Raw genomic sequence first — 15990 nt, 5'->3', positions numbered from 1 at the left:
ATAACAAAGGAAACAACTCTATAAAAATACCATAATGCCCATAGGATTAATAATATATATATATATATATATATATATATATATATATATATATATATATATACAACTCTATATTGATAGATAAGTATCAAAAATTTGCTTAATCAATATTTAATAAAGTTAATGTGAAATACTGAAGGCGATTTTTTAAAATGAAGATCTGTGTCAAAACTTTAAAAGTTAAAATAATAATAATAATAAACATTTACAGATCAGGATGGATTGACATCTAAACATGTCTAAAAATCGTAAAAAATAATTAATATTCAAAAAATTGTTGAATAAAAGCGGAATTAATTTATTACCTTATAATTTAAATTGTTTTTATTATATTTATATCGAATGCATTTTACAAAAAAAAGGAAATAAATTTATTTGTGAATTTTAATGTCAAAATAATTATTTTCTTCTGCATTGCAGTTTATGATTAATTGGAAGACAAGGATAGACTGAAGTTCGGTATCAATTTGTAAAGACTTGGAATTCCCAATGATTTGCTATGTAGAATTCAAATAGTCTCGGAGTATAATACTATTTATGGATGACCTATAAAAATATAACTGAAAAGGAGATACAAGACGATATAATACCCAAATTGAATTGCTTTTCATAAAGCGAAGCCTCCATTTGAGTTCTATGAAAACAACCATCCAAGAGAGAGAGAGAGAGAGAGAGAGAGAAATAAAAGGATCTAAGCAAGAAATCCATCATTAAATTTTACATGTTCTTAATATGCAAGTGCGTAATAATAGTTCCAATAAATGCAAAGTAAAATTGGTCCTTTGGTTTACATAATTTCAACATTCAACTTCAAAAATAAAAGCCGAAATTCGAAATAATCTGATGAATCGATTTCGGAAACAATTGTTCAAATTCAATGGGGGGGGGGGATTATTTCTTTTCTTTTTTTTTTTTTTAATCTAAACCAATAGTGGAAGTGACGGTTACTGGCCAACTGCCAAACAATCATCACTGTCATCAAGTGAGAACATTTAAATGCATATCTAATAGGCAAAGGGATGTCAGGTTTCCAGTGTTGAAACTGGGCGTGTGTGGCATTTCAGAAGCACTTATCAAAGATATTAGCAACGTAATCGATTTCTCTAAAGTAATACTATCCATATAATGTGGGCCAGGGAACAAGCAATTTATCAACATTCAAGAACTCTAAAAACCATCATTAATATTGCGAAAAAAAAGTTAATGTTACTCTGTTCTTTTCAAAATACCTTAATGAACCTTTTGCTTTGGCATATAAACGTAATCCAGGTTACTAATAGATATACTCATTCAACGCTTGTATAGATTTGTAATATTCGTTTTAAGTCCATGATTGCAAAGTAGTGTAAAATGAAATGGCTCCGTAAATTGTTGCAACTTTCCGGCTGTTGTAACTTTCATCTTCGATTGGGAAAATCGCTCATTCCGAACATGCTTGGTTGTAATCTGCCGTTCCAAACTTTCCTGGGATACAAGAAAGATTTGTAACAACGTTTCAACTGTAGTTCGAGTAGTCGGTATTATAAGGAAATTGAAGCGTTTTCGTTTAGAAAAATGCAGTTTTTCTTCGCAGATAACAAATATAATATAACTCCCATAGCCTTAGTTATTTCCTACTAACCCAACAAAACTCTAAAGCAAATCCCATACCTATTATTTCTGATATACATATTTTGAATTTTTACACAAGTGTATATTTAAAGGTTCTAAACATCTTCACCGTGTGTGTGTGGGGGGGGGGGGTATGTGTGTGTGCGTTTGGAGAAAGAACAACATGATGGAGAGGAAAAACAATGGAAATATAATCAGTTAGAAGATGACAGTATTTTGTGTTTTTTTTAGAACAGTTTGAGAAGTTTATTAAGGAATCTGAAATTGATGTGCTGTGTATTTTGAAAAGCATAAAATATTAATGTAGGAAATTTCAAGTGTATCCTGAGAAGTCAGCCATTACTTCATAATCAGGTAATCAATGTCTTTGAAGATATCGTTAAGATTCTCCTTCTATCTCGAGTGAAATACCAATACATGACAATATATCCATTGTTTTAAAAATTTCTAATCCTTGAAAATCAAAGAAATGAATTTTTGTTTAAGGTGTTCTCACAAATACATTTTCAATACTTGTAGCAAGGCTGGAAAAAAAGAGAAAAAAAACATATTTTTGTTATGCTGCACTTTATGTTATTACAATTATAACGTAAATGGTATATGAACAAATTTTAGGTGGTAGATCAATTTGGTTAAAACTTGTTTTAAGAATATTGCATGTTTATTCTGTAAATCAGGGTTTTGAAACTATCTAATTCTTATCCAATGCAGAGTACCAAAGACCTGTAGCTTTACCCACTTTCGTATTAGGATATATATATATATATATATATAAAGGTGAATAATGACAGTTACAATGGCGTTTCGCTTCTTTAACTGCGAAAATGCCTAAATTTTAAGGAATAAAAATGTGTTGATCAAAAACGATGAAGCATCCAGTGATTTGATACAATGTAAAAGCGCTTCGAAATGTTTTCGACACACTGAAAAGTTTTGTGTTAGAAAAATTATCCTTTACAATTTGAGCCAATAATAATTAAATTGTTTAGATGCAAATGCTGAGATTTTCATAAATTGCACATAAAGACAAAGAAATATTGTAAAAAAATTTCTGACAAACTAGTTTGTCAGATTGCCAACAGAAGACTAACTGGATAAAGAAGATCCCCCTCAGTTTGCAGTTACTCAGAAATTATGCCAATGAATTATCGCAGCTTACCTATAATACAAGACCTTTTGACACATTCGTGATTTGATCCAAAAAAATAGGTATATTAACTGGAGATTTGCACGCAGTCAGCAGACGTGACATTACTTATCTCGTTGCCTCGGTTACTTCATCTTAAATATCACAAAACAACAGCTAAATACCTCTGGTATATATTTTTTTACATTTAATTAAAAAAACAAACTTAAACATGTAGAATTCTCTCTGTAAATTTACTATAAGTTTTATAATTCATTTACACAAAACTGTGCTATATAAATGATCATTCCATCTATGCTATAGTGCGTGCTTAATTTAAGTGACACTCATCCCTCCCCTCGAGGGCTGTTGCAGATTACTAATGACAGAAAACTGTTTATCGAGAACTTTCGTGTTCCAAAGAAGATACCAATTTCTTTTCTAATTATAATGTAGTTGTGCGTGATTAATTTCCAACATTATTTATGTAGTTCAGGCAGTTATTAAGAAAAACAGAACATAAACTATTCATAACGGCAGTTTATCATTAGAAAATGTTGTGATAAATATGATTTAAATTAATAAGAACGATGAATATATGGAAATAAAGTAAAATCCCAGGTGGCGCTAGTAAATATTACCGAACGAAGTACGTTGACTACTGCAGGGATATCACATAAATGGCTCATTATAGCAAATACTTTGATAGTTATAAATGTTTGTAACAATCTTAAGAATTAATGTTAGTTCCCCTGATTTTATAAGCGTCCGATCTCACCATAAGAAAAACAAGATTAAAAAAAAAATGGGAATTACATGACTTACCGATTTCAGCATGATGAATTATTTCTTATGTACTTAGGTTCTTGCTCTTTGCAATTAGAACAATTTGCAATGTTCTAAGGAACATTGGATTAATTTTTCTCTAATTTAATATTTCAAAAATAATAGATTTAATGTTTATTTCGTATTATTTTTGTTTCATTTTTATTTCAGTTTATTTCTTAATTAAATTCCCGGTTTTTTAGAACTTTTTATAGTTTACTGTAATCCAAATTAAGCACTCCCAACAATAACAACTGGGTTAGCACTAATTGGGTTAGCTGCTGCACGTTTATTTCTATTTAATTTACGTGGCGAGAACAGTAATCTTTTTAAGATTGTTGCAGCGTGAGTATTCTAAGTCTGTTGCTAACAAATGAAGAAGGCGACAGAATAGTATGAAGTGGTAGAGTAGGGTATTTTGCTAATAAATTGAAATCCTGAACACAGATTTTCATTTAACATTTTAACAACATCATCGGCTAATATCAATTTCTGGATATGATTATGGAAACAAGATTCATAAACATATATAGCGTATTACGCATATGTTTTCCTTCAATTTGGAATCTCCCTTACAATCCATGCAGATTAATTTGTACAACTTGTTTTTTACACAAATCAGAGAGGCCAATATCCTCTGCGCCAGTAATGATCAGTCCCTACCACGTAAGAAGACTTTTGTAATCTGATATTGATACCTATCTCACTAAACTCGCTCTCTTCGAGTTTCCTTTTTTTTTGCATTTAACAAGGATTCTTTTCGGCACTCCCCTCTATCGTGTCTAATTCTACTTCTATTATATTAGACCACATCTTTTAAATTTTTACAGTATTAAAATTCCAGATTGAATTTCTTTCATGTATTTGATAATTGAAGTTCGGGTATATAAAATTTAATCTGCATATGTGAAGCATTTATATCTTCTTCCATTTCAGGTAGTATTAATAAAGAATGAGATCTAATCCTCAGATCTTAAGAACTTTTCAAATATTCAAAATTCTGAAAATTTAATGAGTGTCTACCTTTAGACCAGAACATAGAATAATTTCTGAAGGTAGAATAATTAATTACATGTGATCTTATGTTATTCTTTAATGAAAAGAAAAAATTTGATTAACTTTAGATCATTTCAAATATATACTGCCATAGTAACTGTTGTAATCAGACCAAGAAAATTAGCAAGAAGCTTGATTTAAAAATCTTTGTTTAGTAAAGCATTATGTGTTTTTCCATCCCTTAGCAAATATTTTAATCTCTAAACTTCTCTCGGTCTTTCCTATTATTTTATTCTTTATGAAGCATTTCATATTTGAATTGTTTCTAAAAATTCTATAAAGAACAACTAAGGAAACCTGTTTTACAGACTCGAAGTAGATGAAATAAATGATGAAGCGGATTAGCTGGTTGTTGAAGAGGCGAAAGAAATTATTCTCTTTACCGATAATGATAATTCTAGGTAATTCGATCGTAAAATATTTCTGGGCATTTGCTACTCTGTTATTTATTTTATGTCTAGCAGAAATGAGGAGCTCAACATGGATATAAGTTCTGCTGAACAGTGCACATCGAAATAATTGTAGAAGAGACACAACACCAAAACGTGAGTCTTTGTGGCAGTGCTGAAGAGCCTGTGTAAAGGAGGGGTTGTCAGTTAGCCGAAATGTTGTCTTCTGAACTGTAACAAGAATCTTTAGAGAGCAATTACGTGAATCGTCTTAAATATAAGAGGAGTATTCCAAGATTGGGAAGATTTGGAGATCCACACATATTTCACGTCTTGGGAAGGGTGGAAAAACGATTTCTAGTTTTTAGAACCCGACGATGCTGCAGAATTGGTGTGATTATGCTAGTAGCAAGAGTCAGTCAGATAAAATAGATCTGATTCATTATTATTAGGATGAGCATTATCCTAAGATAAGGAGAGATGGGCTAAGATTTCTTTTTGCGAAAAAGAAAAGATAAAAGTGTTTTTAAAAGAGCAACGAAGGTGGCTAGGTTGTTATCCCTCCATTGAAGGATGGCATGCAGAATCAGGGAACTGATTTCAGGGAAGAACTGATCTTGAAGATTGGGATGTTGAGTACCGCAGACTTTGTTGTATGAGTAGGATGAGTGAAGAATGCTATCTATCATTTGAAGTTAGTTCACGTATATGTGGAAGAGAATGGATGATATAACAGAGTTCTAAGAAATGTCTGAATTAGGGCAGAGAGTGTTCTTTGTTCAGATTAGAGCAATCTGAACAAAGACACCCTCTACCATTACACGCGGAGAATGACTCAAGAGAAAACTTGACAGTTACAAAGGGTGGAATGCCGACTAGAAGATATCAACTTGCTGAACAGCACCCCATGCCAAATCTTATCAAATGCCTTGAAAATGTCGGATGCAACAGCACAGGTTTCTCCAAACCTGAATGTTAGGCAGTGGGATGAAATAATATAAACTGCCTTGGAACTTGATTGGACGAATCCATATTTGTGATCGTGATTAGTTGACAGTTCTAGAGGTTTTGAAGATGCTGAATGTCAACGTCCTCTTCCATTACTTTAGACAACATCAAGGTGAGAGGCAGGTCGAAAGTTTGTTAGTCGACATTGCTGCACCTCTCAATCTCTCTCTCTTTTAAATCGACTGCATTTGGATTTGTTTTTATGTTGTGATGTGGACACCGGCTGTGTAATATAGCGTAAAAAACATGCGTTAATTCAGGAGCACATCATTCGGACACAGTTGATGGGATGGTACCAGGAAAAGAAGCATTTTTGGTATCCAGGTCACTCAAGATTTTCTCATACCTTTCTGTGGGAAGCAGGAGGCATGAAATGCACTGCCGAAATTCTTCATATTCTGCTATATCAGTCTTATCATGTAAATGCTAATTAAATGCTATTTCTTTTCTTCCTGATAGTTATTTTATTTCTCTCTCTTTCTCTCTCTCTCTCTCTGTGTGTGTGTGTGTGTGTGTGTGTGTGTGTGTGTGTGTGTGTGTGTGTGTGTGTGTGTGTGTGTGTGTGTTTTGCGGGAATCTATAACGTCCTCGTTGTTTTCTGTTATTTGGAAATGCCCTTTCCGTCATTTTATTAGACTTTTCACATACAAGATACTGTCTTATAATAATTCTACCTTAAATGTATTTTCTTGGATTTACTTACTTCAAAAAATACACACCTGATAATGATCAGCTAAGAAGAAATCAATTAAGTGAATGCCTCGTTATTAAAGCAATTTCAGCGAAATTAAATTATAAATTCACTTCACTGAAAGAAACTATTAGTTGGTTTATGGTTATGATATGACCTGCTTTCGTATTAAGAATACAGTAATGATTGTAAAATACAGTTGTTTCTGAAATCAGAATTAAATAAAATCTGAGACTGTGAAAAGCAAATGCTAAAACGAAAATGCTATAATCCTATGCAGTGTTTCTATATTATCACTGTAATTAACACAAAATGTGCTTACCATTTTCTTTTTGTCTTCTCTTAACTTTCATATATACAATTATCACTATTGCTATAACAACGAGTGCCACAACAACTCCAATTAGTAGTCCTAGAACTGGGCGAATGATGATAATCCCTTGCATTCCTACTGGAGATACAAATAAAATATATTATTTAATACAGTGTGAAGTTTGACATTTCCTGAGATCTAACATGAAATTACTTCGTGATAATCGTTTAATGATATATACTAATAAATTAAAGAAAAATACCCAAAAGGGAAAAAATCAGTCAAATCATTATAACCCATATGTAGTAGCGTGTTAGGTCTGTTTACAACGAGTTGATCGCTTACGTCTGTCTCGTCATTGAAGGTATAATAAGGTATTCAGAAATACTAGAATGAATAATGTCCTGGAAACCAGAGACAGAGCGAAGTCCTGGCGTGGACTCCTGGATGCCGCATTCCGATCTCCAGGGAAGTATATAGAATGGCTGGATATATTCTTCGAACTATGCTCATAATGTAAGGCTGGTGACACCAAGCATCGTCTTGCTGGAAGAGTCCTGATCCGTCGGGACTCATTTTCACCATGTAGGGTAATTCCTAGTCCGAGAATATTCTCAGGTAAGAATGAATAGAAATAAAAAGGAATAAAAGAATGAGCCACAACATTATGACCCATATCTAGTAGCGAGATAATTGCAATGCACTGCACATGGTGAGAGCACATTTATAGAGAGTGTAACTCTCCTTAAATGGAGAGTTACACTCTTGTTACTAATATTTATTATGAAAACCTCCACTCTTCATAAACGAAGAACCCTAATTCTTGAACAGAACTCTATTATGGATGGTTTTTAAAAGGAAAGGAACCTACTGCTGCAAACCAATTATATTGAAATGGACTAAAGTCAATTGGTCAAAATAACATCTTCTTGTAGTAATTAGTTAGGAGCCACAATTAAAAATAGGAACTATCAATAGTAATAGCTTTATAAGATGAAGAAAAATTGCCAAACCTAAACTTTAATAGGAAAGAAAATTATGAAAGTGAAATTAACCAAATTACTGGACGAATGCAATTAATTCCAGCGAATCACAAAATAATTTGCAAAAAAAAAAAAAAAAGCTAACCAGTAAAGAGAAATGGTGAGTGCATCCTCGTTGGAAATGGTTTCGGTACACTAATAGAACTCCTTGAAGTAATTAATTAATTAATGAACTTAGCCTTGGTAGATGACTGGATTTAGCTGTTGCTTTCATGGATAGATGAACGATGATTACATTTATTTTTTCTTTCCTGGTAGACCTCAGTCCTCTGCTATTTTGTCCTTGGGGAAATGGGATTTCTGCTCCATGACGGTCGGTACATAGCATAATTCATAACGTAGCACTTTGATATTTGTCGTAAGTTTCGGTCAGTTTGTCGAGATGGAGAACTGGCTGTTTCTTAGAATCTTCCATACTGTTGACTTCCATCTGCATAGATGTAGATCTCCTTGACAACAGAGGACTGCTGAACACATGAAGTGTTTCTCCGCTACTGGGCATAAACATCTCTCTCTCTCTCTCTCTCTGTCTGTCTTTTCAGATGCATTCTTGAAACTGTCAAATCCATTGTGGAATTAAATTGCACTTTCCAAAATTTGTTTTATTTTCCAAACAATTAAGAATAATAAAATAGAACCCGTAAAGTAAAGAACAAGTTCAGGCCATTCGTCTTTCTATTGAACCAAGAAAAAGAAAGAAACAATACATTATCTCAAACCCACTGCTGTCGAAAAAGTTGAAACTCTTCTTCCAACAGTATAAGCAATGCATGCATTTAATTATTTCAAATATTTTTAAACCAATCAGTTTATTTGTGTCCACTTGTTTAATATTTATTGGTAGGTAAAAATGTGATGTATATTGGTGGAAAGTAATCACCTAACGTAATCATGAGAGAAGGGAAGTGGATCTTGTTATTTACAAAACTTTAGTTACTTTTTGCACGTTGATATCAACAGAAACTGTACAAAATATAAAAGCGTTTAGTAAATATTGGAATTTAAGCGATACTATGCCATTTAACACGAAAGCACAGCGAAAAGTGAATAATAAATTTTAATAGTCAAATATTTGAACCCAAAAATTACGGGTCATCATCAGTCGAATCAGGCAGTTTTTCAATGCAAATTCAGCCTGTTATCCATTTGCGAAGATTATGTACAACATCACGTTAATTTGTTAAATATTTAGTAAATATATTTCGAAGTTGCAGTATCGGGTTATTGTTTCTTCAATGTTCTACTCTGATACTTTCTGAAATATGACTGACTGCTTTGAAATTACACTTTTTTTCAGTATAACACGGTATTAATTATTTAGCCTCCTTCATTACTGCATTTTATAAAGCGAAACCGGAAACATGTCCTAAGCATTTTACAATATTAGTCTCCAAATATAATCCTGTTAACGAATGCTGAAATGACTTAACTAAAATTCAATTTCAAGTCCTCCATTTATTATTATTACTAGTTTCAATATTATGTCCAACTCGTATTTTACGACTTTAAGTTGAGCCCACATCTATGTCCTCATCATTCGGAACATAAAATATCGGCATTCATCCAATTATCCGATAGATGAACCCAGTATCAGATTGTATTGGATTAAAACTAGGTATATTTTTTGTTAATCAAATTAATCCAGGAATCAGTAATTAAAAAAAATGTATAGATATAGATAAATGGATGGAACACACTGAAAGAATGAAAACAGAAAGATTACCAACACAAGCATTAATTTACAAACCATTAGGAAAAAGAAAACCAGGAAGTCCTCTTAAGAGATTCAACGATGACTTCTAAGGCCAGAACAGGCCACTCTAGGCCTAAATCCTTGACAAGCATGATAATGATGATTTTGTTTTTGTGTGTGATTGCTACCCGCTTAAAATTAGTACTTCAATACTGTTTGTGTGTAGGCTAAGAATTTTTTTCTAATTTAATTAATTTTTATATAGTTTTTTGAATTTTTATTTTTTACTTAATCTGGAAATCCGGCTCTAGAGATCAAACACAGAAGTTTTTCTATCCACCTCAGGCCTACCAATAAGCTGGGGAAGTGTTCTCACATCGGTGGATGATATTCCTCTCATATAAAGACAATCACAGACATCCAGGTGGCTGGATTCGAACCTGCTGCCTGTAAGTCGAAGAGGGAGTATGGTAATATTCGGACGACAGTTTTACTTGCTTGCTTATATACACGGTAGCATCGGTGCATTGTAAAGAAGGCCTAATGCTGACAGCGTAAATACACACGATGAAAACTAAATTAATTACAAAAGGAACCATAGAAACTCTTACTAATCGACCCAGTGACAAATGTGACAAAATGAGAACACTCTTTAATTCATTTCATCTATTCTTTTTCTTGAGATGACAGCACCAAACTACAACACAGGATCTGTGTTGGAATGCAATTATTTTCGGATTAGACATCATTAAGGAAATATTCCGTTTCTATCCATGGTTCGCAATGCTGCTGTAATAAGAATATGGAAATCCAAGTAAAGTTTTATGTTATAATTTTCGATTGTGATGGTAGTTTGCTATGTCGGAACTTTTGTACAACAACATTGAATAATCCCGCCCATAACTAATCTCTTCTGCAAGGATTTCAAAAAAGAATCGCATTTGATAAAGAAAGGATAAAATACTATTATAAATGTGGTAGGAAACGAACGAAGTTCCTTGTCACCACACTAATATGTGTCGGTTATTTTTTCATACGATCGGACTTCTGCTTTAAGCATTCTGTTTGTGTGCGTTGTGTCAGCTAGGGGCTCTTGTCATGGGAAGCTGATGAGGTAAGAGAAATGATATCCGTCTTCAATCTTTAGGGACTGATTGTCAGTTATTTGACATATCCTTCCACATATTGCTGTTTTCTGAATGTGAGAGCCAATATAAACTGAGAATTTAAAGCCAAAGTGGATGTTACATAACATACGTTGGTTATTTACCGAGAAAAAATGTTTTGTGAATATTGACAGAATGTGTTTTATGGTTCGTAATATTTTTTGTCGGTCTTTGAATAATTCATTGCATGGCGTTTTTGTTTTGCATCTTTTGAGGTTTGTCAATCAAAAGATTTTTTAAAGTGAAACGATTTTCTGGTTTGTAAATAATCAAAAGACTTGGTTTTCTTATATCTCAGAGTTTTCTTCTCTTTTAATATTTTTACAGGGTTCATCTATATTTAAAATGTATTCCGTTTGCCCGTCAAGTACAACTGCAATTTCGGTTCTTCTGTAAACTGTAGGAAAGTAAGTAGATCCTAGTCATGTATTTACGTATAGTCATAAATGGAAAGCGAAGTGAGTAGTAATAATAGATACGACAAAACATAAGTTCCTTTAGATTTAATAATGTTATTTGGACATGTATATAAGGATCACAGAAATAAGGTCACAATCAACAGAATAAAGATGGATGGACAAATTTAATATATCATTTTAGTAAAATCATTCAGTATAACGAACTGCTATATGCTTATGACAAAAACATGATCTGCATCCTGTCAGCGGTTTAAATGAAGGAATAATGCAACTGAAACCTTGAAATAGGCTACCTACTATTGCTGGTCTGATTGAGAGTGGTTAGCGTCTGAGACCGCCAACCAAAAGGCTGCAGGTTTGAATTTCAAGGTAGGTATGACTTTTCTGTGAGTGTTTATGTAGTAGGTGAATTGAATGCTTTATGTGAGACCACCATCCTAATTTTTGGAGGCCTGAAGTGTCTCGAAAACAAGATCCATGTTTGGTCTCCCGAGCGGGATTCAGGTTATCTAACTTTTAGCCCACCGATGGTACACTACTTAAGCTAAAAGTGTTTCATGAGTGGCATTCACGTAAAAAGAAGTCAGTGTATCATAGACTGTAAGATGCAACTACTTTCATGTTCATAATTAATAAAATAAATCTTCTTTTATTCCTGAAAGGAGTAGGTAGCACTTTTGAGCCCTAATTTTTTGAAGATCGTGTTCCCATCTTTCAGCACTTACGGCTATATTCAAGACTATCAAGAATTTATTGGGAAATATTTCGGCAAACAAGTACTGCCATGTCCTGTTCCTAAACACTAACAAGTATATTATGTCTTAAAAGATTAAGGTATGTGGTCGAGTTTTTGAGCTGAGGAGTTAAAAGTATGAGTTTCCTACGCAAACGATCAATTGAGTAACTCATAAACCGGATGAAGAAAGACCTAAAAAATTTCTTCTAGTCGGCGACTGGAAACGAACCTATAACAACTTTTCTTCGGAGTCTATTCATTCAAAGTATACGATTCAAAATGTTATATGTAACGGTATATAATGAAGGCATATTTTTATCACTGTCTGTAATATTATGGATAAAGATATGTACTTTATCTCTTTACAAACTCAAAGCAGTATTTTATTGCTCTTAAAATAGTTTTTTTTTCCATTTAAAGAACTCTACCAAACAATTAGTTTTTTGTTTGGGACAGAAGTAGCCTTTTCTGTAATACTCATCAGAATCTCATCAAAGCCCTTCCAACAATACGTTTACCTACCCGATAAAAAAAATAAGTACTTCTTGCATCTCCAACAGAAACGGTGGCTAATGAAGATTCTTTTCAATGATCTTGATATTATTATTATTACACAACACCTCCAAGGAGACCAAAGACTCATCGAGGGAGAGCACCTACTCTACAGCACTCCGTCTACACAACTACATTCATCATCTACACCAACGCCATCTACCGCCGACCACCACCACTAGAATTTTCACAGACAATCACAACATCCATGCTCACAGCGGGATTCGAACCTGCAGCCTTTTGGCTGGAGAGCAGATACGCTAACCACTCGGCCAACCAGGCCGGCAATTAAACTCTATAAGTTTAAATGAAATGTAAATTTTCTTTGCTGGTTTTCTGAGAATTCTATAAATTATCCTATTGAGAAACATTCTAATTTGTGGACTAACAACATTCTTTCTTTAGGAAGACGCGAAAAATGTTTTTCCGAAATGAAATAGAATTGGGTAATGTAGCTGTTTGAAAAATGCTAACACGATCTAATCGAAAAAATGCATTTGCACTGAAAACATATGTAATGCTTACTTCTATATTATTATTATAACATATTATTAACGTTATTATAATGATGTCTTCATGGAGTCAAAAGACTCATCGCGGGAGATCCTATATTGACACACTAACCATTATTAACATAATACCTGTCATACTTCTCCTTAAATTCATTCACAACTACCTCTGGCAACGCTTTCCGCCGATTCACGACCCTGTAAGCAAAAAATCTAGTCCTAACACCCTTGTTAACCACACTCTTACACAATCTCCAAGGATGGCTCCTCGTTCTCTCCCTTCCTGCACTGGTCTTAAAAAAATCATCAGTATCAATCCCATAAAAATCCCTTTAATATGATAGAGGCATATATCTCCTCTCCTACGTCTATCAGCTAGTTTTTGAAGTCCACAGACCTTCAATCTATCCTCGTACGAAACATCCCACAGACCTGCAACAATCTTTGTAACTCGCCTCTGAATCCTCTCCACCATTTCTTCATCATCAAGAAATTCAGGTGACCAAATCTGTTCGCAATTGTCCAAATGCGGTCTTATTAACGCCTTATAAAGTGGGACAATCACTTCCTTATCCCTGCTTGTCAGTGGGTTCTTCAACAATATCATGCTCCTATATATTTCCACAGTTACTTAACACTTTTTAAAACTAAATTGCAATTCAGTTTCATAAGCACTGCTGCAAACTTATTATCAGCAAACAAACTACGGACAAATATTTCAACAAAACCCACAAATGAAAACAAACACCCATTTTCTTCTTCTTCATTGAGATGAGTAATCATGCCTATTAATATTACGTGTTTTCGTAGCAAACAGATTTCTAAATTTGGAGAGTAGTGATGGCGAGACATGGCTTTTGAACACTAGTCAGAGTCTAGACAGATAAGAACCGAACATAAAAAAGTGAAAGTTTAGAATTATTTCGCTTAGAAGGAATAGAAATACCAAAAAATATTGAGTGGAACACAACTTGATAATTCTTCTTTTCCTAGAGTAAGGCTTAAAAAAAGAGGAATGTGTCCATTCGGAGGATAATCTGTCCATTACCGAAAATCGCAATTTAAACTTTTATCCTACCAAATAATACCGTAAATCGCATTTACCATTACCCACGTAAGCACATCTGAGAAACTCAAATAGATAAGAAGATAAGCCTGGAAACCTCGCTTCACTGATTCTTAAAACAGCTCGCTGAGAACTTCTAAAAGATTTGGTACGTAACTGATATTACTGCCGGAGCGGTTTTAGTGACAAGCCTTTAACATTTAAGGGAACTAAAATTGGTACGAGGGTGTAGTTCACAGTGTTGATTTCTGCAACAGCCAAGGAACCAACTAGTAAGATTACTGTTCTTCCCAAACATACATTTATTTTCTAAATATTATTGGGCAATTATCTTCACTTAAAAAGTGTGCTACTACAACACTTATCTTTTATGTGCGTAGTTTTTCGATTAAACTTACGACCATTAAAAATTATAATAGTGGGATTTTAATACCGTTATTGTTTTTAATTCGTTTTTCAAAACTTTCATCACTCGGCGTGAACTAAATTATCAGCTGTTTCATTACAAGTGGAAATTTACAAATTACCGGACTCTTCATACCTAAGAGTAATTGAAGTGAAGGAAATATATTTAAATCATGGTAAATCTTTCCCTTGTTTCTAACAGACCGTGATATCAATTTTAAAAGGTTATTTCAGAAATATAAAAATAGTTTCCATAGTTTGGAGTCCATTTAATAGAAAGTGCATCCCTATGTAAAAGTGCGGACCATGCATTTAGTGCTTATTTCTAGATCGAATAAGCCGCGTGGATTTTAATCCTCGCAGAATCATCAAGTTACACCGTTCGGGTACTATTTTGATGACTTCACAGATTTATTTTTCATCATAATGGATGGTTCCATGCTGCTCAGAATAAATTTGTGTTAAGGTTATCAATATTCTCAAAAAAAAAAAAAAAAAACAGTTTAACGAGGATATGAGTTAATAAATGCACAAGTTCCTGACATACTGAAAAACTGAATATTTTGTAGTAAATTAGGAAAATATTTAGCACTCATGAATACTGTTTTTACTATTTACTAAACAGCTGTAAAATTTATAGTAATTTAGTATAAGTTTCGTATAATGTAGTATAAGTTTTAGTGTGTGTTTTTTTTTTAATTTAGTAGAATATGTGGTATTTTTTGTGAGTTTCCCTTTCAGAAAAACCACAAGTTACTGGCCAACTTCGTATTATATCCCATCAAAATTAATTGGCCATCAGTAATCAGGCACGTTTATCTTTATACTGCAAGTATTAATGAAAAAGGCCAATGTTAGTTAGATTTGCTTCTATACAATCTTTTTCAAGTCAACCATGACAAATTTCCTCTAAGATCAGTGCGATGTTCTAGAGATTTATTCCTCCAAGTGGATATCCAGGTGAAAATCGGTAATTCTCTTTAAAAAAATCCACGGTTTACACAAGATTTCTATTTAAACCAGAAAGATACCTAGAAGCTTGCAGATAAAGTTGTCCATAATTTCTTGTGGGCATCGACTTGGCAGTGCAATCGGTCACCACCTAGTACCCGATCACTCATCATCTCTAAAGTACCCTGGGGAGATTGCACACATTCCAGAACCAAAATATGTTGCTATAACCTTGAAAAAAATATCAAAGCATAATTCTGTACTGTGCTGAAGGTATTCTCAATCGGTGACTCATGAGGAATTATGGATATCTTCCTAATGTCCATCTAGAAGAGACTGGATTTACGATATTCTCTCTCTCTACAATTATAGCATAATCATCATTGTAATAC

General features: G+C 33.4%; 1 protein-coding gene across 5 annotated transcripts in view; it reads right to left on the bottom strand.

Moving 5' to 3' along the window:
- LOC150107233 (protein turtle-like) overlaps positions 1-15990 on the bottom strand; it is a 374905-nt gene that overhangs the window by 24047 nt on the left and 334868 nt on the right. For 3 of the 5 annotated variants that reach the window (XR_016548181.1, XM_090391086.1, XM_090391087.1), the window contains exon 9: positions 7068-7196. Coding sequence is in view for 4 of the 5 variants with exons in the window: in XM_090391086.1 (XP_090247212.1) it covers positions 7068-7196 (129 nt within the window). In the remaining variant the exon portion in view is untranslated. The remainder of the gene's footprint in view (positions 1-7067; positions 7197-15990) is intronic. The other 2 variants (XM_090391088.1, XM_090391089.1) reach the window with 1 other exon arrangement.

The sequence above is a fragment of the Typopeltis vanoorti genome, chromosome 4, assembly GCF_054136105.1.
Source record: "Typopeltis vanoorti isolate ZY-2024b chromosome 4, IOZ_Tvanoo_1.0, whole genome shotgun sequence".
Classification (NCBI taxonomy): domain Eukaryota; kingdom Metazoa; phylum Arthropoda; class Arachnida; order Uropygi; family Thelyphonidae; genus Typopeltis; species Typopeltis vanoorti.
This window is presented reverse-complemented; position numbering and strand designations above follow the sequence as displayed.